This window comes from Pelobates fuscus, chromosome 10 (genome assembly GCF_036172605.1).
Source record: "Pelobates fuscus isolate aPelFus1 chromosome 10, aPelFus1.pri, whole genome shotgun sequence".
NCBI classification, from domain to species: Eukaryota; Metazoa; Chordata; class Amphibia; order Anura; family Pelobatidae; genus Pelobates; species Pelobates fuscus.
The window spans coordinates 129,130,843-129,153,590 of NC_086326.1; the positions used below are offsets into that span (position 1 = coordinate 129,130,843).

Genomic DNA, 22,748 nt, shown 5'->3' on the forward strand with positions numbered 1-22,748 from the left:
ATGTGGCTGTTATTTTGCTGTCTAATATATCCCACCCCAATACAGACTCCATTGTAACAATATAATCAATGTTATTCAGTTCACCTGAATGTTGTGACTGATCAGTGTATATGTTATGCTAATATTTTTTCAAAACAAAAAGTGCTTGGTAGTGAAGGGATTAAACTATCTAATTCAAGCTTTAACTACCGTATATACTCGAGTATAAGCCGACCCGAATATAAGCCGAGGCCCCTAATTTTATCCCCAAAAACTGGGAAAACGTATTGACTCGAGTATAAGACTAGGGTGGGAAATGCAGCAGCTACTGGTAAATTTCTAAATAAAATTAGATCCTAAAAAAAATATATTAATTGAATATTTATTTACAGTGTGTGTATAATGAATGCAGTGTGTGCGTATGTGTGTGTGTATGAGTGCAGCGTGTGTGTATGAGTGCAGTGTGTGTGTGCATGAATGCAGTGTGTGTGCATGAATGCAGTGTGTGTGTATGAATGCAGTGTGTGAATGCAGTGTGTGCAGGGCCGGTGCAAGGATATTTGCCGCCGTAGGCAAAACATTTTTTGCCGCCCCCTCCCCCCCCCCCATATGTCCTGACTTCCCCTCCTCCTCCCTCAGTGGTCCTTACCTCCCCACCCCCGTGTTCCTTCACTCCCCCCCCCCAGTGGTCCTGACTCACCCCTCCCCTAGTGGTCCTTACCCTCCCCTCCCCTAGTGGTCCTTACTTCCCCCTCCCCTCCCATAGTGGTCCTTATCCCACCCCCTCCCTCTCATAGTGGTCCTTATCCCCCTTCTCCCTCCCATAGTGTTCCTTATCCCCCCCCATCCCTCCCATAGTGGTCCATATACCCCCCCTCCCTCCCATAGTGGTCCTTATACCCCCCCTCCCTCCCATAGTGGTCCTTATCCCACCCCCTCCCATAGTGGTCCTTATCCCCCCTCCCTCCCATAGTGGTCCTTATACCCCCCCTCCTTCCCATAGTGGTCCTTATCCCCCCCCTCCCTCCCATAGTGGTCCTTATCCCCCCCCCTCCCTCCCATAGTGGTCCTTATACCCCCCTCCCTCCCATAGTGGTCCTTATCCCCCCTCCCTCCCATAGTGGTCCTTATACCCCCCCTCCCTCCCATAGCGGTCCTTATACCCCCCTCCCTCCCATAGTGGTCCTTATACCCCCCCCCCCTCCCATAGTGGTCCTTATACCCCCCCCCTCCCATAGTGGTCCTTATACCCCCCCCCTCCCATAGTGGTCCTTATACCCCCCCCCTCCCATAGTGGTCCTTATACCCCTTTTTTTGTTATTAATTTTTTTATTATTTTTATATTATTATTTCTTGTTTTATTAATATTTTTTTTTTCGTCCCCCCTCCCTGCTTGATATATGGCAGGGAGGGGGGCTCTCCTTCCCTGGTGGTCCAGTGGCAGTTCAGTGGGGGGGGGAGGGGGGCTGGCAGAGCTGTAACTTACCTGTTCTGCAGCTCCTGTCAGCTCTCTCCTCCTCTGCGCCGTCCGTTCTGCTCTTCTGTCAGCTCCCAGTGTAAATCTCGCGAGAGCCGCGGCTCTCGCGAGATTTACACTGGGAGCTGACCGAGGTGCTGACCGGACGGCGCAGAGGAGGAGAGAGCTGACAGGAGCTGCAGGAAAGGTAAGTTACAGCTCTGCCAGCCCCCCTCTCCCCCCAGTCTGTATTATGGCAATGCAAATTGCCATAATACAGACCTTGACTCGAGTATAAGCCGAGTTGGGGTTTTTCAGCCCAAAAAATGGGCTGAAAAACTCGGCTTATACTCGAGTATATACGGTAAAACCCTATATATATTTTCCTTATTATGTAAGCTACAAAAAAGTCCCATTTGGTCAGTTGGTCACTTTATATTACTTCTACCAAAGTGAGACCCACGTTGGAGTCAGAGCAGAGTGACCGTGAAGGGATGTATCTATAAATTAGTAAAGAAATGTAGTGTGGGGGTAAAGTTGTGAAGGCAGAAGGCATGAAGAGTTCAAAAAAGAAGAACATAATCAACGGTGACAAAGGCAGCAGAGAGATCCTGAAGTAGTAGTACGGAGTAGTGATTAGATCATTAGTTATTTTAGTCCGAGTGGTTTCAGTAGAATGAAGGGTGTGGGAAGTCACATTGAAGAAGGTTGAGAAGGCGTGAAAGATGTGTATATCAAGCCATCAAATTATGGCATTTTAGGATGAGTATGACCGTGACATGTTTAAGGGGCGTGGGAACCATAGCAGAGAGATCAGTTAAAGATATGATATAAAAGGACACTCCACTGCCCAAATACAAAGTTACTTTTTTTTATCTCTATTTATTATATACACCCCCAATGGAAACATGCATGAATGTTATTATGCCTTTTTCTTTGTTGGTATATCTAATAAAAGCTGCAGATGGTTTGTATACAATCTTTGCAAACCCTCACCTTTTTCCACAAGCACCTTTTTCCACATTTTGTCAATGCAGTTCAATGAAAGATATTTGAAAGGCAGGTGTTCTGGACAATTGCCTGCCTCTTGAGTTTAGCTGAACTGAGCTAATCAACCTTGGAGTAACAGGGCAGGTTTTCTGATTGACAGCCAAGGGGGGTGTAACAAGGTCAGTTTATAAAAATAAAAAAAGGCAATTTCTATTGAAATCTTCACATTTTGTAAAATGAAAAAAGAGGACACACTCAGCAAGCTAATGTGCCCTAGGTGTTTAGAGTGTCCCTTTAAAGATGGCACAAAGCAAATGTAGAGAGATCTTATAATGGGAGAGGCAATTGGATTGAGGGAATAGGTACTGAGGCAAGAGGAAAGTAAAAGCTCAAACATCTCCTGTTCAGAAAATAGGTAGAAGGCTGAGAGGGTAGGAGGTATAGTCCATTCGGGCTGAGACATTCGGGCTGATTTCCTTAGCTCATTAATATTGTCAATGAAACAGCATGCACAGGTTCTAGCTCTGAGTATAGTGTGGGAAGTGGCTATAGCAGGGTGAAGCAAATAACCATCTGGGATTGTGAGAGTATGTGCTGATTAGATAGGAAATTGTTATTGTTTAGCAAGGAAGAGGGCTGAATTGCAATGATCGTGGAATAATTCACTGAAAATAAATACTATCGATTTCTGAAATACCAAGATAAGAAGAAAAGAGATGAGCGCTACAAAGTATAATGTCTGGTTAAATAGCCAGACATTCTGAATGCCGCAATACAAAAACAGTGCCGCTTTAAAATTGCAAAACACAAAAAAAAAAAACACTTTCAGTTTCAACAATCTTTACATGTAATCTGCAATACTTATCCAGTCCAAGAGTCATAAAGAATAATTCTTAAATAGTGTGCGGCATTCACAATATTAAGTCACTTTAAAAGTCTATCCAAAAATAGCAATCATTTGGAAAGCTTGCCCAACTATATTAGGCTCTAAGCCTTGATTTAATTCACTTTTCAATAGATTCGGTTCTATTTAGCCACCATTAAAGTCAAAATTTTGCAAATAAATCACTTGGAAAGTTTTTAACTGGAAAGCTTAGTAACTTGAGGGCTATGTTATGAACAATAAAGCCACATTTGTTCTTTATTTTCACCCACTTAGATAGGCTTTATCAAAATAAGCCAGGCATTCCCTGTCACTCCATGTATACAGTCCGTCCCTCGTCTCTTGAAGGGATCATTTCTAATACGCAGACTAATATTTTGCTACAAAAAAGCAAACATATTGCATAAAACATAAATAATAAAAAATCATATTTTGGAGTGTCCCTTTAAAGGCCATGTGTAATCAACAAGAATACCAGGACATGTGCTCTGAGAGGTTGTTTTTTATCTCACAGCTCCTATTGTAATTTGTCGTGGTTTAGTATTTTATATTTTTATTGATATTCTTTATTTGTGCTTTCTTATTCTGTGTTTTATTAAGGATGAAAACATACTAACATTGATATAAATTTCAAGTAGATGAAAGAAACCGCAAGTGGTTTCATATTTACTCCCCTAAGATTATTCATGGACAGTTACCTAATACGTCATATTTCTTTTAAAGTGAGTGGAAAATAAAACAGAATTCAATGTGAGAACGTTCAGCTTTCGGCCAACTGTTTCTTCAACCTTCACTTGTCTTATATCTCCAGCGTGGCAGTAAAGCAAATACCTATTCACATTGGTTTGTTATTTTCCATTAAAATTTGTTTCAGTCTTCTGTTAAAGAACAAGGTTCCATTATTACATTTCCGTACATTATCAGCAAACTAAAGGTTGTGAGAAAGGTTGACATTAAACTAAAGCTCTTTATATTTCCTTATAGGTCCCAAATATTTAAATAGCTAGTGTTTACAGTAAAGGTGTGCAGAAAAACATCTTGGAATATACAAAATATCAAACATAGCAACTTTCTAGCAGATGGGCTACAATAGCAAGTAGACCACACTGGTTCTATAATATCAACTGTTAAACAAACAAGAAATGAGTGTCCTATACATAAAATATAACTTTTATTAGTCTGTAACCTTAGAAAACTAATGGGCACAAAATTCCTTTGGGGATAACCTTTATAAATGTTCACATTCTGGATTTAATTCAACCAATAATTATGTCATTCCGGCATCATCACTATTTCGGAATTACTTTCTAACTTTAACTCAGTTCACAAGGGGTTAAAATATTCTAATTTTGACTATTTCCACGTCATCCACTGAGGGGTTTTCCTATTGGCACTCAGAGGGATGATGAATTTTGAAACCACCAATCAGAATGGCAACCCCCTTTTAAAATCCCGGTCATTTCCCACACATCAGTTCCCCTCTGATGAGTTGTGGGCGAAACGCGCGGCAGGGGCACTCGGGGATTTTTGAGCTACAGAGACATTTACTATTGGAATCTTTTATTATATCTATCTCATGCCCTGAGTTACACACTTCTTAACCATTATTGCTATACCCAGACGATAAAGGCTTTTCTTTTATATCTTTAGCGATCTAGCTATACTCCGATATCCATTAGATATTGATAAGCCATTCTATTGTCCCCACAGCAATTACGGTCTTTTCGATCCACAGAGGTGGTTTGATTGTACCTCTTTAGGCAGATACTTTATTAACAATCTTTGATATTTGGTAACCCCTATTTGATATTATTAAGAAGGGATGTCTGTTTCTATTTAGAGGCTACATTTTAGCTACATTGCATTGGTTTACCGACGGGTAACAATGTAACATTGAAACTATTTTTGCACAAACTATTTAGCAATAGATATCTGTCTCGCCCACTGTGGATTGCAAAACAAAGTTTTGCACATACATCTGGGAATAGGTTTCTGAAAACTTTTGAACTAAACCACCCAATTTTGTTAATATTTAACCTTTTGAGATCGAACTTATGGTTATTTAATCTTTCAGAGTTTCCTATTTCTTATGTGTCTTAATATTGCATCAGAAAGTCCAAATTTTGACACACTATACCTGACCCTAGAGGTAATTCAGATGCATATGTGTTTTTTCGAGTTATTGGATAAGGTTTAAGAATATCCTATAATGGGATCTATTTTTACCTTTACTAAATAGTTGACATTGGCACATTGGTATATTACCATATGGAAATATTGGTTCACATATGTTTGACAATTGGATATTTTATCCCTGTTTAACACACCAATTTTAATAGAACTAATAAAAGTTATATTTTATGTATAGGACACTCATTTCTTGTTTGTTTAACGCTTTTTGCCAATGGGTTAACCCCTTATAGAGTGTTCCTCTAGCTTCCTTTTCTCTCATTTCTTTTTTGCTTTATAATATCAACTGGGAACATGTAAATAATTTAGAGTTGACAAAGCTGGACAACTGAAGATTAGAAATCTTTTGCCTGATGTGCTTCTTGATTGGGGCTATTCTCTAGGGCAGGACTGGTTATCTTACCCTTGTATAATGATAAAGGTGATGTTTTCCTTTTTTTATGATGTGTTGCCAAAAAGTCTGCAGGAAACAAGCGATGCTATGAAACAAGCAAGCACTTTGTTGACTCACTCCCGCAAAGAACTTATGATCGGTATTGAAACCTCATTCTGCACGGAGCCCTCATGGGGTGAAGATTGAACCACTTTTTTGCATCGTAGTATTCATTTTGTCCCATTGGACTTTTTGCTTTTTTTATTATTATTTTGAAACTTTTCTTATTTCACAGGTACTAGTTTTAATGCCCCCCATTATTATTATGGCGAGGTAAGGAACGGTTCACTTAATTTTGGGGAGGTAGCTAGGGACTTGGGGACCACTAGCCTCCCTAGGCTGCAGGTTTCAGCAACACCATTTATTGGCACTGCCACTCTTTGTATAATTATTTAGAACCTCTACCCATCACCCATGTGTCAGGGCTAGGTCATTCCACTGTATTTTATCTTTAAAGCGTGCGTAGACAAATACAGTTTAGTTTTCCATGCTGGACAAGAGGTCTGCTCAATCACGTGGACTAGATCTTCTATCCAATCAAGAGGTAAGAAAAAAAAAATGGTGGTTAGGGGACAGCCGGTAAATGATGATTTTATTCACAGATCAAGTGAAGTGAACAAAGGAGGGGTAAAAATGTTAAGCAATAAAGCAACAATACTTCCAAGAAGGATTTTTCTAGATATGTTGACTTCACCTACCAAGAAAGACAATTGAGCAGTGTGTGCGTGTTTTACCTTGCTGTGCCTGTGTTGAAGTGGAAAATAGCCTGGATCCTTGATTCTATCATCTAGTAATACCAGGGGCACTTAAAAAGAGTTGAAGATAGGAGATTGGCACTTGAGCTTGTAAAAATGTCATTGTCCATCCTAATGTAAGACTATTTTACCAGTATACAGTTGTTAATTATTTAGAGAATTTTTTTTTTTTCTTTAGGACACTGTGGAAAAAAATATTTTGCCCAGCCTGGGTTATTGATCCTATTATGAGACTAGCTTAGCAGTTTACTGTTGTTAAACATTTTTTGGGTGATACATTTGGTGATGATAATTCTGTTTCCCCCACCACTGCAGACATAGCACTTTTACCTCCGGCCCAGGAGCTACTGGACTATGATGAGTCAGGACAATCACTAGTGGAAAGGGTTGAGTGGAGAACACTTTGTAGCAATTTTTGAATATCAGTATAGTCACAATAATAATCACCTTTTTTGCTGCGGTTCTGGATTTTACTAATCTTTTTCAGTAAACAAATGTGTCCGAAATGAACAGTGACATGAACCAAATTCTGGCAACGTGAATTTATTTTTTCTTTAGAAAAAATACAGAATGTTTTGCCTTGCACAAGTCTTACATAGTTAGATAGCTGAAAAGAGACCTGTGTCCATCAAGTTCAGCCTTCCTCACATTTGTTTTTTGCTGTTGATCCAAAAAAAGGCAAAAAAAACCCAGTTTAGTCTAGATCTCACAATCTAAGTAGTACAAGATCATCATGTTCTTCCCTTTATATAATGTATGTGTGTGTAGTGGGTGTATATATACGCATATACACACACATACAGAAACATACGTCTGATGTTGAAATAAAGCCAAGCAATTCAACTATGCAAAAAAACAAAAACAAAAATAAAACAAACAAAGGAACGGAGGTGCAGAACGATTGCCGAGGTTGCCCTGCACTGATGAACCAAAATGTGAAATATTTAGAAATATCAGAAGGCAGTTTGTTTGCTATATGGCAGGAAAGTGTTACAGGAATTAGTTCCTACAGGCAACAATGAAGCATGGTGGAGGTTTCTTGCAGTTTTGGTGTTGTATTTGTACAAATGGAAGGAGATTTTGTCAGAGTTAATGGTCTCCTCAAAGCAAAGAAGTACAGGCATCCACTGTGCTATTCTGTCAGGGAGTCATCTAATGGACCACTAATTATTATTATTATTATCACCATTTATATAGCACCAACAGATTCCGTAGCGCTTTACAATATTATAAGAGGGGGGATTTAACTATAAATATGACAATTACAAGAAAACTTACAGGAATGATAGATTGAAGAGGACCCTGCTCAAACGAGCTTACAGTCTATAGGAAGTGGGGTAAAGAACACATGACCTGTAAAATACAGCCAAAGTCATTACAAACTTTCTTCAGTGTGCATTTGAAGAAGAAATTAATAACACTGCCATAGAGGCCCTAATCTCAGCATCATCATCCATCTGGGTTTACATAAGCAGACAGAACTGAGGCTGCCTATACCCACAGAACTGTGTTTAGCTCTCCAAAATGTTTGAAACAACCTACCTTTTGAGTTCCTCAGAAAATCGTGTTCGTGTTAATCTAGATCTGATGCTGTTCTGAAGGCAAAGGGTGATTCGATTTAGATTTTGTCACTTTGTCACTTAAAAAAAACAAAAAACTATTAGCCTTCTATTAAATAATTCTTACTTTACACCCTTTATTTCACTCCTGCCTAAAACTTTTACACTAATCAGGCCCGGACTGGCCATCGGGCACACCGGGCAAATGCCCGGTGGGCCGCGGTGGCCATGGGCCGAGGCCGGCAGGGGAAGTCCCAGGATCTCCCCTGCCGGTCTATGCAGGGCCGGCACTATCCGAGCGCCGGCCCCGCTGTTTTCAATGAAGGGCCGGTGAGGAGATCAGAGATCTCCCTCACCGGCCCCCTTGGACAGACCTGCGGCTGGGGAGGGAGGGGGAGGACCCGGCAGAGCTCTATCTTGCAGCTACGCTGGATTACTCTCGCAAGATCCGGCGCGTTGCCATGGCAACGACCGGATCTCGCGAGAGTGAACTCTAGCCCGCAGGCTAGAGTTCACTCACCCACTGGACCACCAGGGATGGTGTCCGAATGCCGGTCCACCCCTCCCACTCACCAGCATGCCGGTCCCCCCCTCTCGGTCCCCAGCGTGCCGGTCCCCCCCTCCCGAGCTAAAGGTAAGAAGGGAGGGGGGTCATAATGGCTACTTTTTTTTTTATTTTACCCCCCAAACACTCAATCCCTTCTAACATGCACACCCATCACACACAGCACTCTCACACCCATCAGACACAGCACTCTCACACCCATCATACACAGCACTCTCACACCCATCATACAGCACTCTCACACCCATCATACAGCACTCTCACACCCATCACACACAGCACTCTCACACCCATCACACACAGCACTCTCACACCCATCACACACAGCACGCTCACACCCATCATACAGCACTCTCACACACAGCACTCTCACACCCATCACACATAGCACCCTTACACACATCACACACAGCACCCTCACACACAGCCCCCACACATCACACACAGGACCCATCACACACACATACTGCACCCTTCACAGACACCACTGCACCCCTCACACATACACACTGCACCAAACACACACAACCCAATACTTCCGAACATATATATATATATATATATATATATATATATATATATATATATATATACTACAGCACCCCTCACACACATACTGCACTCCTAAACACTTTACGTTCCAGACACACACTAGATCCCTTACCCAACTCTGGATCATATACACACACTAGATCTCTTTATACACTCTGAATCCATCATATACACACACTCAGTAGATCTCACACACATTTTGGGTCCTTCAAACACTCCTGTTTACACACACACTGCACCACCTACACACACACACACTACATTCCTAAAATACACACTCTGGATCCCTTATAAACACACTAGATTCATTGTAAACAACACATACTACACCCCTAAACACACACTCTCTACAAACACTACATCACCTATATACACACACACACACACACTATAGCCTGTATGCACACACTTACTACATCCCCTATACACACATTCTCTACAGCCCCTAGCCACATATGCATTACATTACACCAAAAACACAACATGACTAAAACCAACCTTATTACACAATACCACACCACAATCAGCTCACTCTACACACACGCAATCCCACAAGCAGGCTCCAAACACATGCACAATACTCTTTCCTAGCCCTTTTGTCTCCTGGTATCCATTTATAGAGACACCAGAGACACCAAGGAAACAGAGTGCAAGCATGTTATTAAATTTGCTTGCCCTGTGCAGAACAAATACAGGGCTTTTTTTCTCATTCTAGACCTGGTCTGCCCTGGAAGAGTATTGAACCAACATGTTCACTCTGAGAGGGGGCGTGTTTGTCATTGGTGATGACAAAACACACCCTCTCTGCCCCGCTCCCTTCTTAGTGGGCCGCTGTGATAAAAAAATGCCCGGGCCGAATTTTTCTCCCAGTCCGGCCCTGAGTCACTAATATATATTCTCACACAGAGAGGATCTTTAAACAAAGATAAAATGCAATATTAAAGTACTTACATGGGTATGTATTCTGTTCTTTCCTGTAGGAAGTAACAGCAAGCTGTCCTATTTAGAATTTCAAATAACTTCAGTCTGAGTACTCCTTTTATTTTTTTGCAAACTATGGTCAGCAACCCAGAATTACACAGAGGAAAATAAAATGATAGCAGTCGTTGTCTACAGTAAAATTCATATTTGCTGGAACAATAAAAGTAAAATAGGCATATTATTATTAGTGTGCATTTTCTTACTAAACTTCTACTGAAACATTCATCTCTCTTTAACAAAAAGAAGATTCATAGTACAAGAGAAGATCTCAAAACAGTTATGCAGAACAGAACAGAGAATTAAAATGTCAAAACTTAATTAGATGCCAGCTAAGGCCATCTGTTGCCTGTGCCAGCTGTCTGAGCACAGTATTAAATGACCATAAGGCAGAGTGCATGAGTTTTGTTTTTATTAGAGATACGCCCCCACTACACTAACTACAACTCCTATTATCCTCAGGCACCCACTACAGCCCCTTCACTCATGCACCCACTACAGCACCACCCTCTCCAGCCTCTATTCCCAGGCACCCTCTACAGCCCCTATCCTCCTGCACTCTCAACAGCCCCAGGCACCCACTACACCCCCTATCCCCCTACTTCTACTACAGCCCCTGCAGCCTCTACAGCACCTACCCTCCTGTGCCTACTTCAGATACTAGCACCTCTAGAGCCCCTATACCTCTTGCACCCTTTACAGCCCCTATCACCCTACACCCTCTACAGCCCCTATCTCCTTGCACCCTCTACAGCCCCTATCTCCTTGCACCCTCTACAGCCCCTATCTCCTTGCACCCTCTACAGCCCCTATCTCCTTGCACCCTCTACAGCCCCTATCTCCTTGCACCCTCTACAGCCCCTATCTCCTTGCACCCTCTACAGCCCCTATCTCCTTGCACCCTCTACAGCCCCTATCTCCTTGCACCCTCTACAGCCCCTATCTCCTTGCACCCTCTACAGCCCCTATCTCCTTGCACCCTCTACAACCCCTATCTCCTTGCACCCTCTACAACCCCTATCTCCTTGCACCCTCTACAACCCCTATCTCCTTGCACCCTCTACAGCCCCTATCTCCTTGCACCCTCTACAGCCCCTATCCCCTTGCACCCTCTACGGCCCCAATCCCCCTGCACCCTCTACAGCCCCTATCCCCCTGCACCATCTACTGCCCCTATCCCTCTACAACCCCTATCCCCTTGCACCCTCTACAGCCCTATTCCTTTTCACCCTCTACAGCCCCTACCCCATGGACCCTGTACAGCCCCTACCCTCTGCAACCTCTATAAACCCTATACCTCCTGCACCCACTACAGCCCCTACCTCCCAGCACTCTCTACAGCTCCTATCCCCATTCACCCACTATAGCTCCTATCTACCCTGCACCCTGTAGAGACCCTAAAGCCTCATGCACCCACTACAGCTCCTGGTACCCCCATGTACCCACTACAGTCCTTATCCCCATGCACCCACTACAGCCCCTATCCCAGGCACCCAATACAGCTCATATTACCCCCATGCCCCCACAATTCAGCCGTTACCCTCATGCACCCACTACAACCCCTATTACCCCATGCACCCAATACAGCCCATTATTACACCCATGCACCCACTTATCCCTTTCTGTGCCCACCACAGCCCCTATGTCCTTTAGCACCTACTTCAGCCCCTATGTTCCCACACACACCACAGCTTTTATCCTACTTACATACGCACTACAGCCTCTATATCCCCCACACACAGTAGAGCCTCTATTTTTCATACACACACACATACTACAGACCCACTAACCCCCAGATGCCTACTACAGCATCATCCCACGCACACTGCAACACAACCAACCCTCACTACTCACATACTACACTGCAAACAGCCCCATCCACACACACAATCCTGCAAGCAGCATCCCCACACATGTAAACCCACATGCAGCCTCCTTAACCATGCACACCACAAGCAGCACCCCAACTATTGCAATACTGCTGTCAGAACTTACCAAAACTCCATTCCCTCTGGGTTACTTCCACTCCTACGTAAAGGGTTCATAAGACCATCGACATCTTCTGCTGCTTCAGGGATGTTCTTTGTGAGGAATAAGGATAAAACAATAAGGCCTATTATTGATCACAGAGAATTAAACAAGAGAACCATTTAAAACTGGTATCCCCTACCATTGATTCCAGAACTGATTGACAAATTGAGAACAGCCAAAATCTACACTAAATTGGACTTGCGAGGTGCATGCAATTTAATCCGGATAACAGAAGGGCACGAGTGGAAAACAGCCTTCCGTGCCAGATACGGCTTATTCAAGTACCACGTCATGCCTTTTGGGCTCTGCAACGCCCCTGCTACATTTCAACACTTTATTAACAATATTTTTAAAGATTTATTAGATTATTGTGTAATCATTTATTTGGATGATATCCTAATTTACTCAAACAACATCCAAGATAATTGAAAACATGTAAGGTGGGTTTTATCCCGACTCAGAACACATAACCTATATGCCAAACCAGAAAAAAAATTTATTTGAAGTTTCCCAACTTGCTTTTTTTGATTATGTTATTTCTCCCCAACAAATACAAATGGATGATTCCAAAATTAAATGCATATTGGACTGGCCCATTCCTAAAATCCTTAAAGAATTACAAAGCTTTTTAGGCTTCGCTAACTTCTACAGGACGTTCATAAAATATTTCTCTGTGATAGTACGCCCTTTACACTATCTAATTAGTAACAAACATTCTTTCAAATGCAATGACGAAACCCAAGCAGCTTTTGATCATCTAAAACAAAGATTCGCTACAGCTCCCATCTTAAAGTTGCCAAACCCATTGTTACCTTATGTTCTGGAGGTGGACGCCTCCGATGAAGCAGTGGGAGCCGTATTATCCCAACAAGAGACTTCACAACCTCCTCTTCATCACGTTGCTTTTTTCCCCCAGACCCTGACTTAAACTGAACGGAATTAACCCGTGGGGAGAAAGAATTATTGGGAATCAAGGCCGACTTTGAAAATTGGTGTCACCTACTGAAGGGACAAGAATCTCGAATACTTAAACAATAACAAAACATTGTCTGCCAGACAAGTTAGATGGAGTCTTTTTTTGAACCGTTTTAATTTTTATTTTGTTTATAAACCAGGGTCCGGGAATAAGAAAGCTGATTTCTTGTCAAGAATTCCATATCCTGTTTCTCGTAAAGAAAATCCAACGACTATTTTAAGGCCAGGTACTTTCATCGGATTATCATGTACCTTAATAGATAAAATCAACTAAACACCTGCTTCTGAGTTGAATTTACCAACCTGCAGAGATGGCATTTATTACAAGGAAGATAAAATATATAACCACCCAACTTTAAGGAAAGAAGTTATACGAATGATTCATGATTCCCCTCTGGCAGGACATCCCGGTATAAAGAAAACCTCTGAATTATTAAACAGATTATATTGGTGGCCCCAGCACAATAAAAGCGTTTCATCATATGTTTCATCATGCTCCATTTGTCAAAGATCCAAACCTGACCTACATCATCCTTACGGTCTTTTAATGAATTTACCAATCCCAGATAGACAATGGAAATCATTTTCCATGGACTTCATAGTCGACTTACCTCCTTTTTAAAAATGTACTACCATCCTCGTCATTGTGGATCGATTCACAGATGGCTCATTTCCTTCCATTAACCAAGATACCCACCTCATCTGAATTATACAAATGTTACAATTCCAATATAGTTAAATGACCTGGATTACCAGAGGAAATTATTTCAGATAGGGGAACCCAATTTACCTCCCGTTTCTGGAACGAGCTATGTTCTTCCCTTCAAATAAAACAAAAATTATCCTCCTCATTTTATCCCCAAACTAATGGTCAAACAGAAAGAGTTAAGTATTGTTCGAGACACTGATTAAGATGTTATTGTATCTATCTACAGGATGACTGGTCCACATGGCTACCCCTTGCAGAATTTTCTTTCAATAATTCCATTCATTCACGTACAAAGATGTCCCCCTTCTTTGCAAACTATGGTTTCCATCCAAGAACACTCTCCACAGATCTTGTTCAAAACCATAATCTGGCTGTTAACATTCAACTTTCCAAAATCATATGCTTTTCCATAAATTAAGAAGTAACCTTGAAAAGTCTTCAATGAGTCATACAATGTCGCTAATCTAGTGTGGCTTTCTTCAAAGACACTGATTAAGATGTTATTGTACCTATCTACAGGATGACTGGTCCACATGGCTACCCCTTGCAGAATTTTCTTTCAATAATTCCATTCATTCACGTACAAAGATGTCCCCCTTCTTTGCAAACTATGGTTTCAATCCAAGAACACTCTCCACAGATCTTGTTCAAAACCATAAACCGGCTGTTAACATTCAACTTTCCAAAATCATATGCTTTTCCATAAATTAAGAAGTAACCTTGAAAAGTCTTCAATGAGTCATACAATGTCGCTAATCTAGTGTGGCTTTCTTCAAAGACACTGATTAAGATGTTATTGTACCTATCTACAGGATGACTGGTCCACATGGCTACCCCTTGCAGAATTTTCTTTCAATAATTCCATTCATTCACGTACAAAGATGTTTGAGACACTGATTAAGATGTTATTGTACCTATCTACAGGATGACTGGTCCACATGGCTACCCCTTGCAGAATTTTCTTTCAATAATTCCATTCATTCACGTACAAAGATGTCCCCCTTCTTTGCAAACTATGGTTTCCATCCAAGAACACTCTCCACAGATCTTGTTCAAAACCATAATCTGGCTGTTAACATTCAACTTTCCAAAATCATATGCTTTTCCATAAATTAAGAAGTAACCTTGAAAAGTCTTCAATGAGTCATACAATGTCGCTGATCTAGTGTGGCTTTCTTCAAAAAACATCAAGGCTAACCGTCCTTCGAAGAAATTAAGCTCTCTCTACCTTCGTCCTTTAACTATTGAACAAATCAAAAATGAATCCGTAGTCAAATTTACTCTTCCACCTTTAGTCAAGTTACATCCCGTATGCCATGTATCCCTACTAAAACCTCACAAACCAGACCCTTTCATTAGGAATATCCAAGACAATCCTATTCCTATTATCATTAATGGCCAGGAAGAATACGAAGTTCAAAAAATACTTGATTCACATCTTCATCATGGCTCATTACAATGTCTGATTAGATGGAAAGGATATGGTTCAGAAGATGACAATTGGGAAAGATCTTCCGATGTTCATGCTCCTAGACTAGTCTCTACGTTTCACAGACATTATCCCTACAAACCTCGTAAATAGCACCCTGGGGGTGCTCCTTGGGGAGGGGGTCCTGTCGGAACTTAGCAAAACTATGTTCCCTCGGGGTTACTTCCGCTTTTGGAAGTAAACTCCTCCCACTTGAATGACGCAAGACTCACCTGCCTTATAGGGGAGCCGCTCCAAAGTCAAACTGCTGAGTGATTCTGTCTCTTCCCGAGAACACTCCTCACAATTCAGGGGGGTGAGGCACTCCTAGTACCATAGCTGCTATAGCAAGCTGTAGTTGTTATGGTGTCTGGATTGTAATTTTAAATAGTTTTTAATGCATTACTAATATTATGCATTTAAATGAGGGGGGGAGGGGGAATTGTAATTCTTGCTATTTGTTTACCTTTAAGAAACAGCAGGCAAATGGATTTTCATAGATCAGTGATCAACTCATTTTAAAGAGACACATGCTAAAAGAAACTCAAAGCAGGAGGCAAGCATTGGAATCGATGCTTTTCTGTGCAAAGCATCAGCAGAGTGTAGTGATTGTCACACAAATATTGGAGTTACCCAATTCTTCTCTGAGTATTATAAGATTGGACTGGAGATCATCACAAATGGTGTCCTGGCCCCTGGAAATTGGATTTGTTTATTTTATTTTACTAATGATACCGGTGGGGTTCTAAGTCTAAAACAAAAAAGGGATACCTTAGCATAAATATATATATGTGATGTTAGAGGGTTCCTTTTAAAGCATTAACTTTTTTGATTCTAGAAGAATTGATCTATTTGTTTTGATTGTGATGGCAGGTTTATTATTTATATTTTTTCTTCTCTTTACTTTTTTTCAGAAAATCACTTGCTGGGCCGCGTTGTGGTTGGGCCATTTATGTATGCTAGAGGACGTGAACTCGAACACTGGAATGAGATGCTCAACAAACCAAAAGAACTGGTGAAGCGATGGCACGCCTTATGCATTAGTACCTGATGTGGAGATCTGTTCTACCAAAAAGGACATTCTATGAGTTGGGGACAAAGTAGAGCAACAGTGCTGTTATTGGAACCCTGCAATCTCTCTGATCGACCATAGTGACCTACCCATTGTTCAGACTGTGTATAAAGATGGACATTTACGTAGGCTTTGTTGTAAAATGCAAAGGATAACTTAGCTAGTGGATCTTATTGTAGTATTGATTCAGTGTTCATTTTATGTGAATTATCGTGGTCAAATAAAAACACAGATAGTGATAGTATTTGTAAACAGCTACAAGAAAATAAGTGAAATACTCTAAAACATAACAAACACACATATCCCTTAATATAGAACAAAAGTGTACAAATCACATAGTGCTGTGGGATATGTTGGCTCTTAATGAATCCAGTTATTGTAAGGTGATGAAAGACCAATTGGTTCATAAAAGCAACAAGGAATCTAGCATTGTGTAGAGAGGCAAACATGCACAATCCATTAAGTAATGGTGTCAAAACATCAGGGATAGCTGAATAGTCCTGTATATTATCAGTAACACACCTCTATGGTGATTTCGTTATTAGTTGTTTACAATTAATATTATCAGGTTTTGTGTTTTCATTTTACAGAAATTTTCCAATCTGTCCCTAAATTTGCTCTAGCTGTTATTGAAGAACACATGTATCCAAGATGCACCTCTATCGGAGTTTATTGTTAAATATTTGGTGTTCTCTCTATTTGCTTTTGTTACAGATGGCGTATATGTATTAAAATACAGTTAAAGGAACAGCACACTCACAAAAACAAAAATACCGCTGTAAATTTTACAAGACAACTCAAAAACACCTATCAAAAAGAATCAGACTGCACAGAAAAAATGGGAATTGGGGGCACACCCACAACATGCATTTCTTTTTTTTTTCAATTCTTTATTTATTACAAGGTTAAACACCATAGTCAACAGAAACTGTAGCATATACAAAACTAATATGAACACAGTCAGGCACCAACATATAAAAGGAAGCTCGTACAAGTGTACATGCAAAAAACGTTCGTTATCTTCGGAAATGACGAGTGCATATCGGCCATGAAGGTCCATATAAAATTATGGTGGTCCACCTAATTTTAAGATATATGTAAAACAAAGAAACATGACTGTCTGTATCACATGAATCGTTCTGATAGGAAGAATAATTTCACGGCTTCAGATAACTCATGCACTACTTGCTGATATCACCCATCTCCAGCACTGAGAACGAGTTCGCCTACGTAGATGCTTTATCGAACCTAAGATAATCTCTAGGCGTTCGGAACTCCATGCAATCAGGGCTAAGATGGCACTGACAGACTAGAGATGAAGAAAAATCCAGTCAGATTTAAAAGAGAAAAGTAGTAAGAGAAAGTATAAGTGAGAGAGGAAAGTAGAAATAGGAAAAGACCGTAAGGACGGGTCTAGAGGGGGGGGAGGGGAGAGGAGGGTAGGGAACTTAAAGGGGATGTCGCATAGATCCTCCCACACATATGATAATCAGCGTACGTGGTCATATTGTTGTATAGTAGGTAACGGCAACAAAATGTATGGCACCTATTGGGCCGGTTGCGCACTGCCAATCTCCCAGCGGGATCCTCAAACTCCCACCAAAGGAGACGAGATGGAGCGAATTAGCAGGTAACAAATAAGTACCATAGAGACAGGGGTATGGGGGAATGAGCCCATCCCCCCCATCTCCTAATCGCCCACTCCACTGTCTATCCATGGTGCCCAAATCTTATCAAACTTCGCAATTGTGCCTCTGACCTTCGCTGTCAATTTGTCCATAAGAAATTAATCTTTAATCTTTTGCAGCACAAGCACCATTGGGGGAGGTACACTCCGCAGCCACACTTGCGCTAGGGCTCTCCTAGCTGCCAAATTCACCTTATGTATCAACTTCTGTTCCACTCTGGACCTCCAGAGGTCTGGCCAGAAGGAACACCCATGGGTCCAGCTTGACCTCTCTATTAAAGATATCCTTCAGTAACTCTGCCACCTCCTTCCAGAATTTCCGAGCCTCTGGACAGTCCCACCACATGAGTAAATAGGTTCCCTTGTAGCCACAACCTCTCCAGCACAAATCCGTAGACATTTTGTGCATTCTACAAAGTTTCACCGGGGTGGTATACCACCTGAACATGGTCTTATAAGCTTGTTCCTGCATGGAGACACATATAGACGAAGTCGCTGCGGCCTCCCAAATCTCTTGCCAATCCACCCCCTCAAGTCCCTCATCAAGATCAGCTTCCCATTGGGATGTGTAAGTGAGTTCCCCCCATTCTAACGTGGAAGTACTTAAGTGCGAATACATAGCGGTAATGAGACCTTTTGGGAAATGCTCTTTAAGGCACATGTTTTCGAAAAAAATAGGCGGTGTCAACGCGCTACTTTTAACCGCCGGTGTCTGGGCATAATCCCTAAGTTGAAGGTACCGAAAGAAATCAGAAGGGCGTAGAGTAGCCCTGGTTTTCAATTCCTCAAACTGAAGAAGCGAGCCGCCTTCATATAGATAAACGTTGGATACCTGTGCTTTAATGCCCTTAAAATCTCTAGCATCCAATCCTGGGCTAAAGGCAGTGTCTCTCAGATACGGAGCCAACGGGGATAACCCATATTTAATTGATGTGGCATCCCAAATTTTCAAAGAGTTCGCTATTGCTGGGCATTTGATGTGTATTGACGGTCTATTGGCCTTAGGGATCCACATGAAGAACTGGGGGATGTCAGGTCCCATGAGAGAGGACTCTAAATCTACCCACCTCCTCTCTTCCGGAGGAGAGTGCCATAATGCTATTTGCGTTAGCTGGGCCGCTAAATAATAAAAATAAAGATTTGGCAAACCTAAGCCACATCTCGATTTTGCTCTGTATAAAATGTTTCGTGAAACTCTATGCTTCTTGTTCTGCCAAATAAATTTTCCCATAGCCTGCTGGAGTGTGCCCAGATCAGACTTAGTCAGCCTAACCGGGAGAGTCTGAAACAGAAACAAAATCCTAGGGAGCACATTCATTTTTACCGAGTGGATCCTGCCATTTTTCCATATCTGGTACATAATTTTGCTGGTGAAGTTGGGCAGGATCCGCCGTCAGTCGAACCCCTAGGTACTTTATATGGTCTCTAGTAATAAAAATTTTATAAGTTCTCCCTATGTGGGCTATATCAGAATCTAACATACAAATAGGGAGGGCGCTCGATTTGGATAGGTTCACCTTATATCTGGCCAGCCCACTATAAGCTTCCAACACAGTCGTCAGTGCTTCCATAGAAGCCATCGGGTCCGTCAGGGTCAGCAGGACGTCATCGGCAAATCCGGATACAACATATCGCTGACCTCTGATCTGAATCCCTCGAATCTCCTGGGTGTTTCGCACCTTTTGCAAAAGGGGTTCTAACGATTGAGCGAATAGCAAAGGCGACAAAGGACAGCCCTGTCTCGTTCCATTACCCAAGCTAAAGGGCATCATTTTCGATCCCGCGATCCGGACCCGTGCCTGAATATCAGTGTACATCGCCTTAATCGCGGTTACAAAAGTATCCGGGAGGCCAAAGTGTCGGAGAACCTTGAACAGATAGGGCCATTTAACTCTATCGAAGGCCTTTTCCGCATCGAGTGATAAGAGCAACGTCGGGAGCCCTTTGTCTGCCTGCCTCCAAATGAGATCGATGTTACGCCTAGTATTCTCAAATAATTGTCTGCTAGGTATCAATCCCACCTGATCCGGGTGAATTAAACGCGTTAAGAAAGGGTTCAGACGAGTAACCAAAATTTTAGAGTCATGATTTATCAACAAAATCGGGCAAACGTTTTCCGGAACCGAATCGTCTTTGCCAGGCTTCGGCAAAAGCAACACATCGGCTAGTCACATGTCTCTATCCGGCTTACCCCCCTTCATGAGATCATTGAACAAGGTTTCCAAATGGGGTGTAAGTTCCTTGCGGATGATTTTATAATAGCTACCCTCAAAGCCATCTGGGCCCGGAGCTTTATTACCTTTCAGTGATGATATTGCAGCGTCAATCTCCACAGCTGTAATTCGCGTTCGAGGGCAGCAGAGTCCTCCCCCCAATGCCGGCAGAGACAGAGATAACAGAAAAATCCTGGTATCATCAGTTTCACGCTGTCGATCAATGTCGTCACTCCTGGAATGATTGTACAAATTGGAGAAGTAATCTGTAAAAACCCCAGCTATGTCGGTAGGATCTGTACAATACTTACCCGCAGTACTTACTTATTCTTGTAATGTGTGACTGGCCCTGCCTCGGGCGGAGAGATCTGGCTAATAGTGTATCCATTTTGTTGGACTTTTCATAGTAAGTCCTCTTAGACCACACTATAGCTCTAGCTGTATCATCAAGGAGCGCTTTGCGAACCGACGCCCGTAGATCCCGTACGTCCGCCAGCGAGGCGGGCGACGAGGCAGCCTTATGTTTCTCTTCAGCTTTTCCCAAAGCTTCCAAGAGAGATGACAATAATTGCGATTTGCGTTTCTTCTTCAGGGAGGCTTCGCGTATCAAAATACCTCGTATAACCGCTTTATGTGCGGCCCATACCGTAGCCGGACGGAGAGCAGACTCCGTATTTCTAGTGAAATACTCAGTCAATTCCTTCCGAACTATCTCTACCACGGCCGGATCCTGCAGCAAAGATGTATTAGGCTTCCAGGACCATGGAGACGCCACACATAAATTATCCAAGGTCAATGGGACCTCAGCGTAGTCCGACCAAGTAATAGAGCCGATCGCAGATCCAGAAACTTTTGATGCAGAATGCGAGTTCACCAAGAACATATCGATCCTGGAGTAAGTATCATGGGGAGCAGAGTAGAAAGTATAATCGCGGTCAGCTGGATGATGCGCCCTCCAGACGTCCAATAGGCCCGTTCGGAGAATAAAAGAACGGAGCAGTTTATCCTGTCCGCCTCTCCTGTGCGACCTCGGCAGACCGCCGCTCTGGCTCCGGTCCACCGCTGGACACGGAGCGTCGTTGAGGTCTCCTCCCACTATTATCATGCCATGCGGTAAATCATTCACCGTCTGGGCCATGTTATCCCAAAAGTCAGCGGAGGGGTCATTGGGGCATATATATTAAGAAAATGAATTGTATGGGAATACAAACTCCCCGACACCAGAATGAAGCATCCAGTCGGGTCCGCTATCACTCTTCCTACTTTGAATGGGCATCTATGGTGTATAAGCACAGCTACGCCATTTATTTTGTTCAAAGCCCTAGCCTCGTGTACGGTTCTGAATGTATGGTCCTTCAGAGCAAATTTAGCCGGCTCCGGTATATGTGTCTCCTGCAGGAACGCTATGTCTGGGTTTGAGCGTTTAAGATCCCTGAACATGAGGCGTCTTTTACTCGGAGCGTTAAGGCCCTTAACATTTAGGGATAATAACTTTAATATCATTGCAGCTGATAGAGAATCAAGCTTATCTTACCTACCTGACCCGCCCGGGGCTGGCGTAAATGTTGTAAAGTATTGAACAATAATAAAGAGCAGTGGCCCAATCCCTGACGACCAGAGCAGTGTGTTGCGCCACATCTAAATACATCTACATCCCCTTCCAAAGGGTATGGGAAAGGTATGAGGGGAAAAGGGAAAAAGGGAAGAGAAAGAACAGAAAAAGGAAAAGGTAGAGAGAGAAAAAAGAAGAATTGTGAGAACTTTTGCCTGGGCTTACCTATAGCCAGGACAACATGGGGTATATTTTGAAGTGTCTCCAGAGCACAGAAAAAGCTCCAGAGCAGCATGAACATAGACCAACTGTGGTAAGCAACCCGAGGTGCCCAACCTAATCATAATGGAGACAAATACGCACAGCTAAATGGCCAGGCTGAACCCGACCCACCCCCTCCCAAGCCGAGCGCTTTTAATCCGCTGCTGTAACCCTAAGCGATGCAACTGTACAACTAAGCGATCGTCACCACTCCCACATGGCTCGGGCTCACACCACCCCGGTGGAAGTAAACCCCACCACCTCAAAAGTGATCCCGTCTGAGATACAAACACGGGCGCTAGGGGGAAGCCATCAGTGGCGACACCCATCACCCCGAACAGTAGAGTATGCTCAACGGGCATAGAAAGAGATATAATAAAGTTACACCTCCACAGAGTAGAAGCCTCCCCACAATGAATATAACCCAACACCAGGGCCAC

General features: G+C 42.4%; 1 protein-coding gene across 3 annotated transcripts in view; it reads left to right on the top strand.

The window, feature by feature from the left end:
• The window catches only part of SYT15 (synaptotagmin 15), a 163,805-nt gene extending 146,344 nt beyond the window's left edge, over nucleotides 1-17,461 (top strand). For all 3 annotated transcript variants that reach the window (XM_063434660.1, XM_063434661.1, XM_063434662.1), the window contains exon 8: nucleotides 16,438-17,461. In XM_063434660.1, coding sequence (XP_063290730.1) covers nucleotides 16,438-16,574 — 137 coding nt within the window. In that variant the 3' untranslated portion in view covers nucleotides 16,575-17,461. The remainder of the gene's footprint in view (nucleotides 1-16,437) is intronic.
• Nucleotides 17,462-22,748: the final 5,287 nt, after the last annotated feature.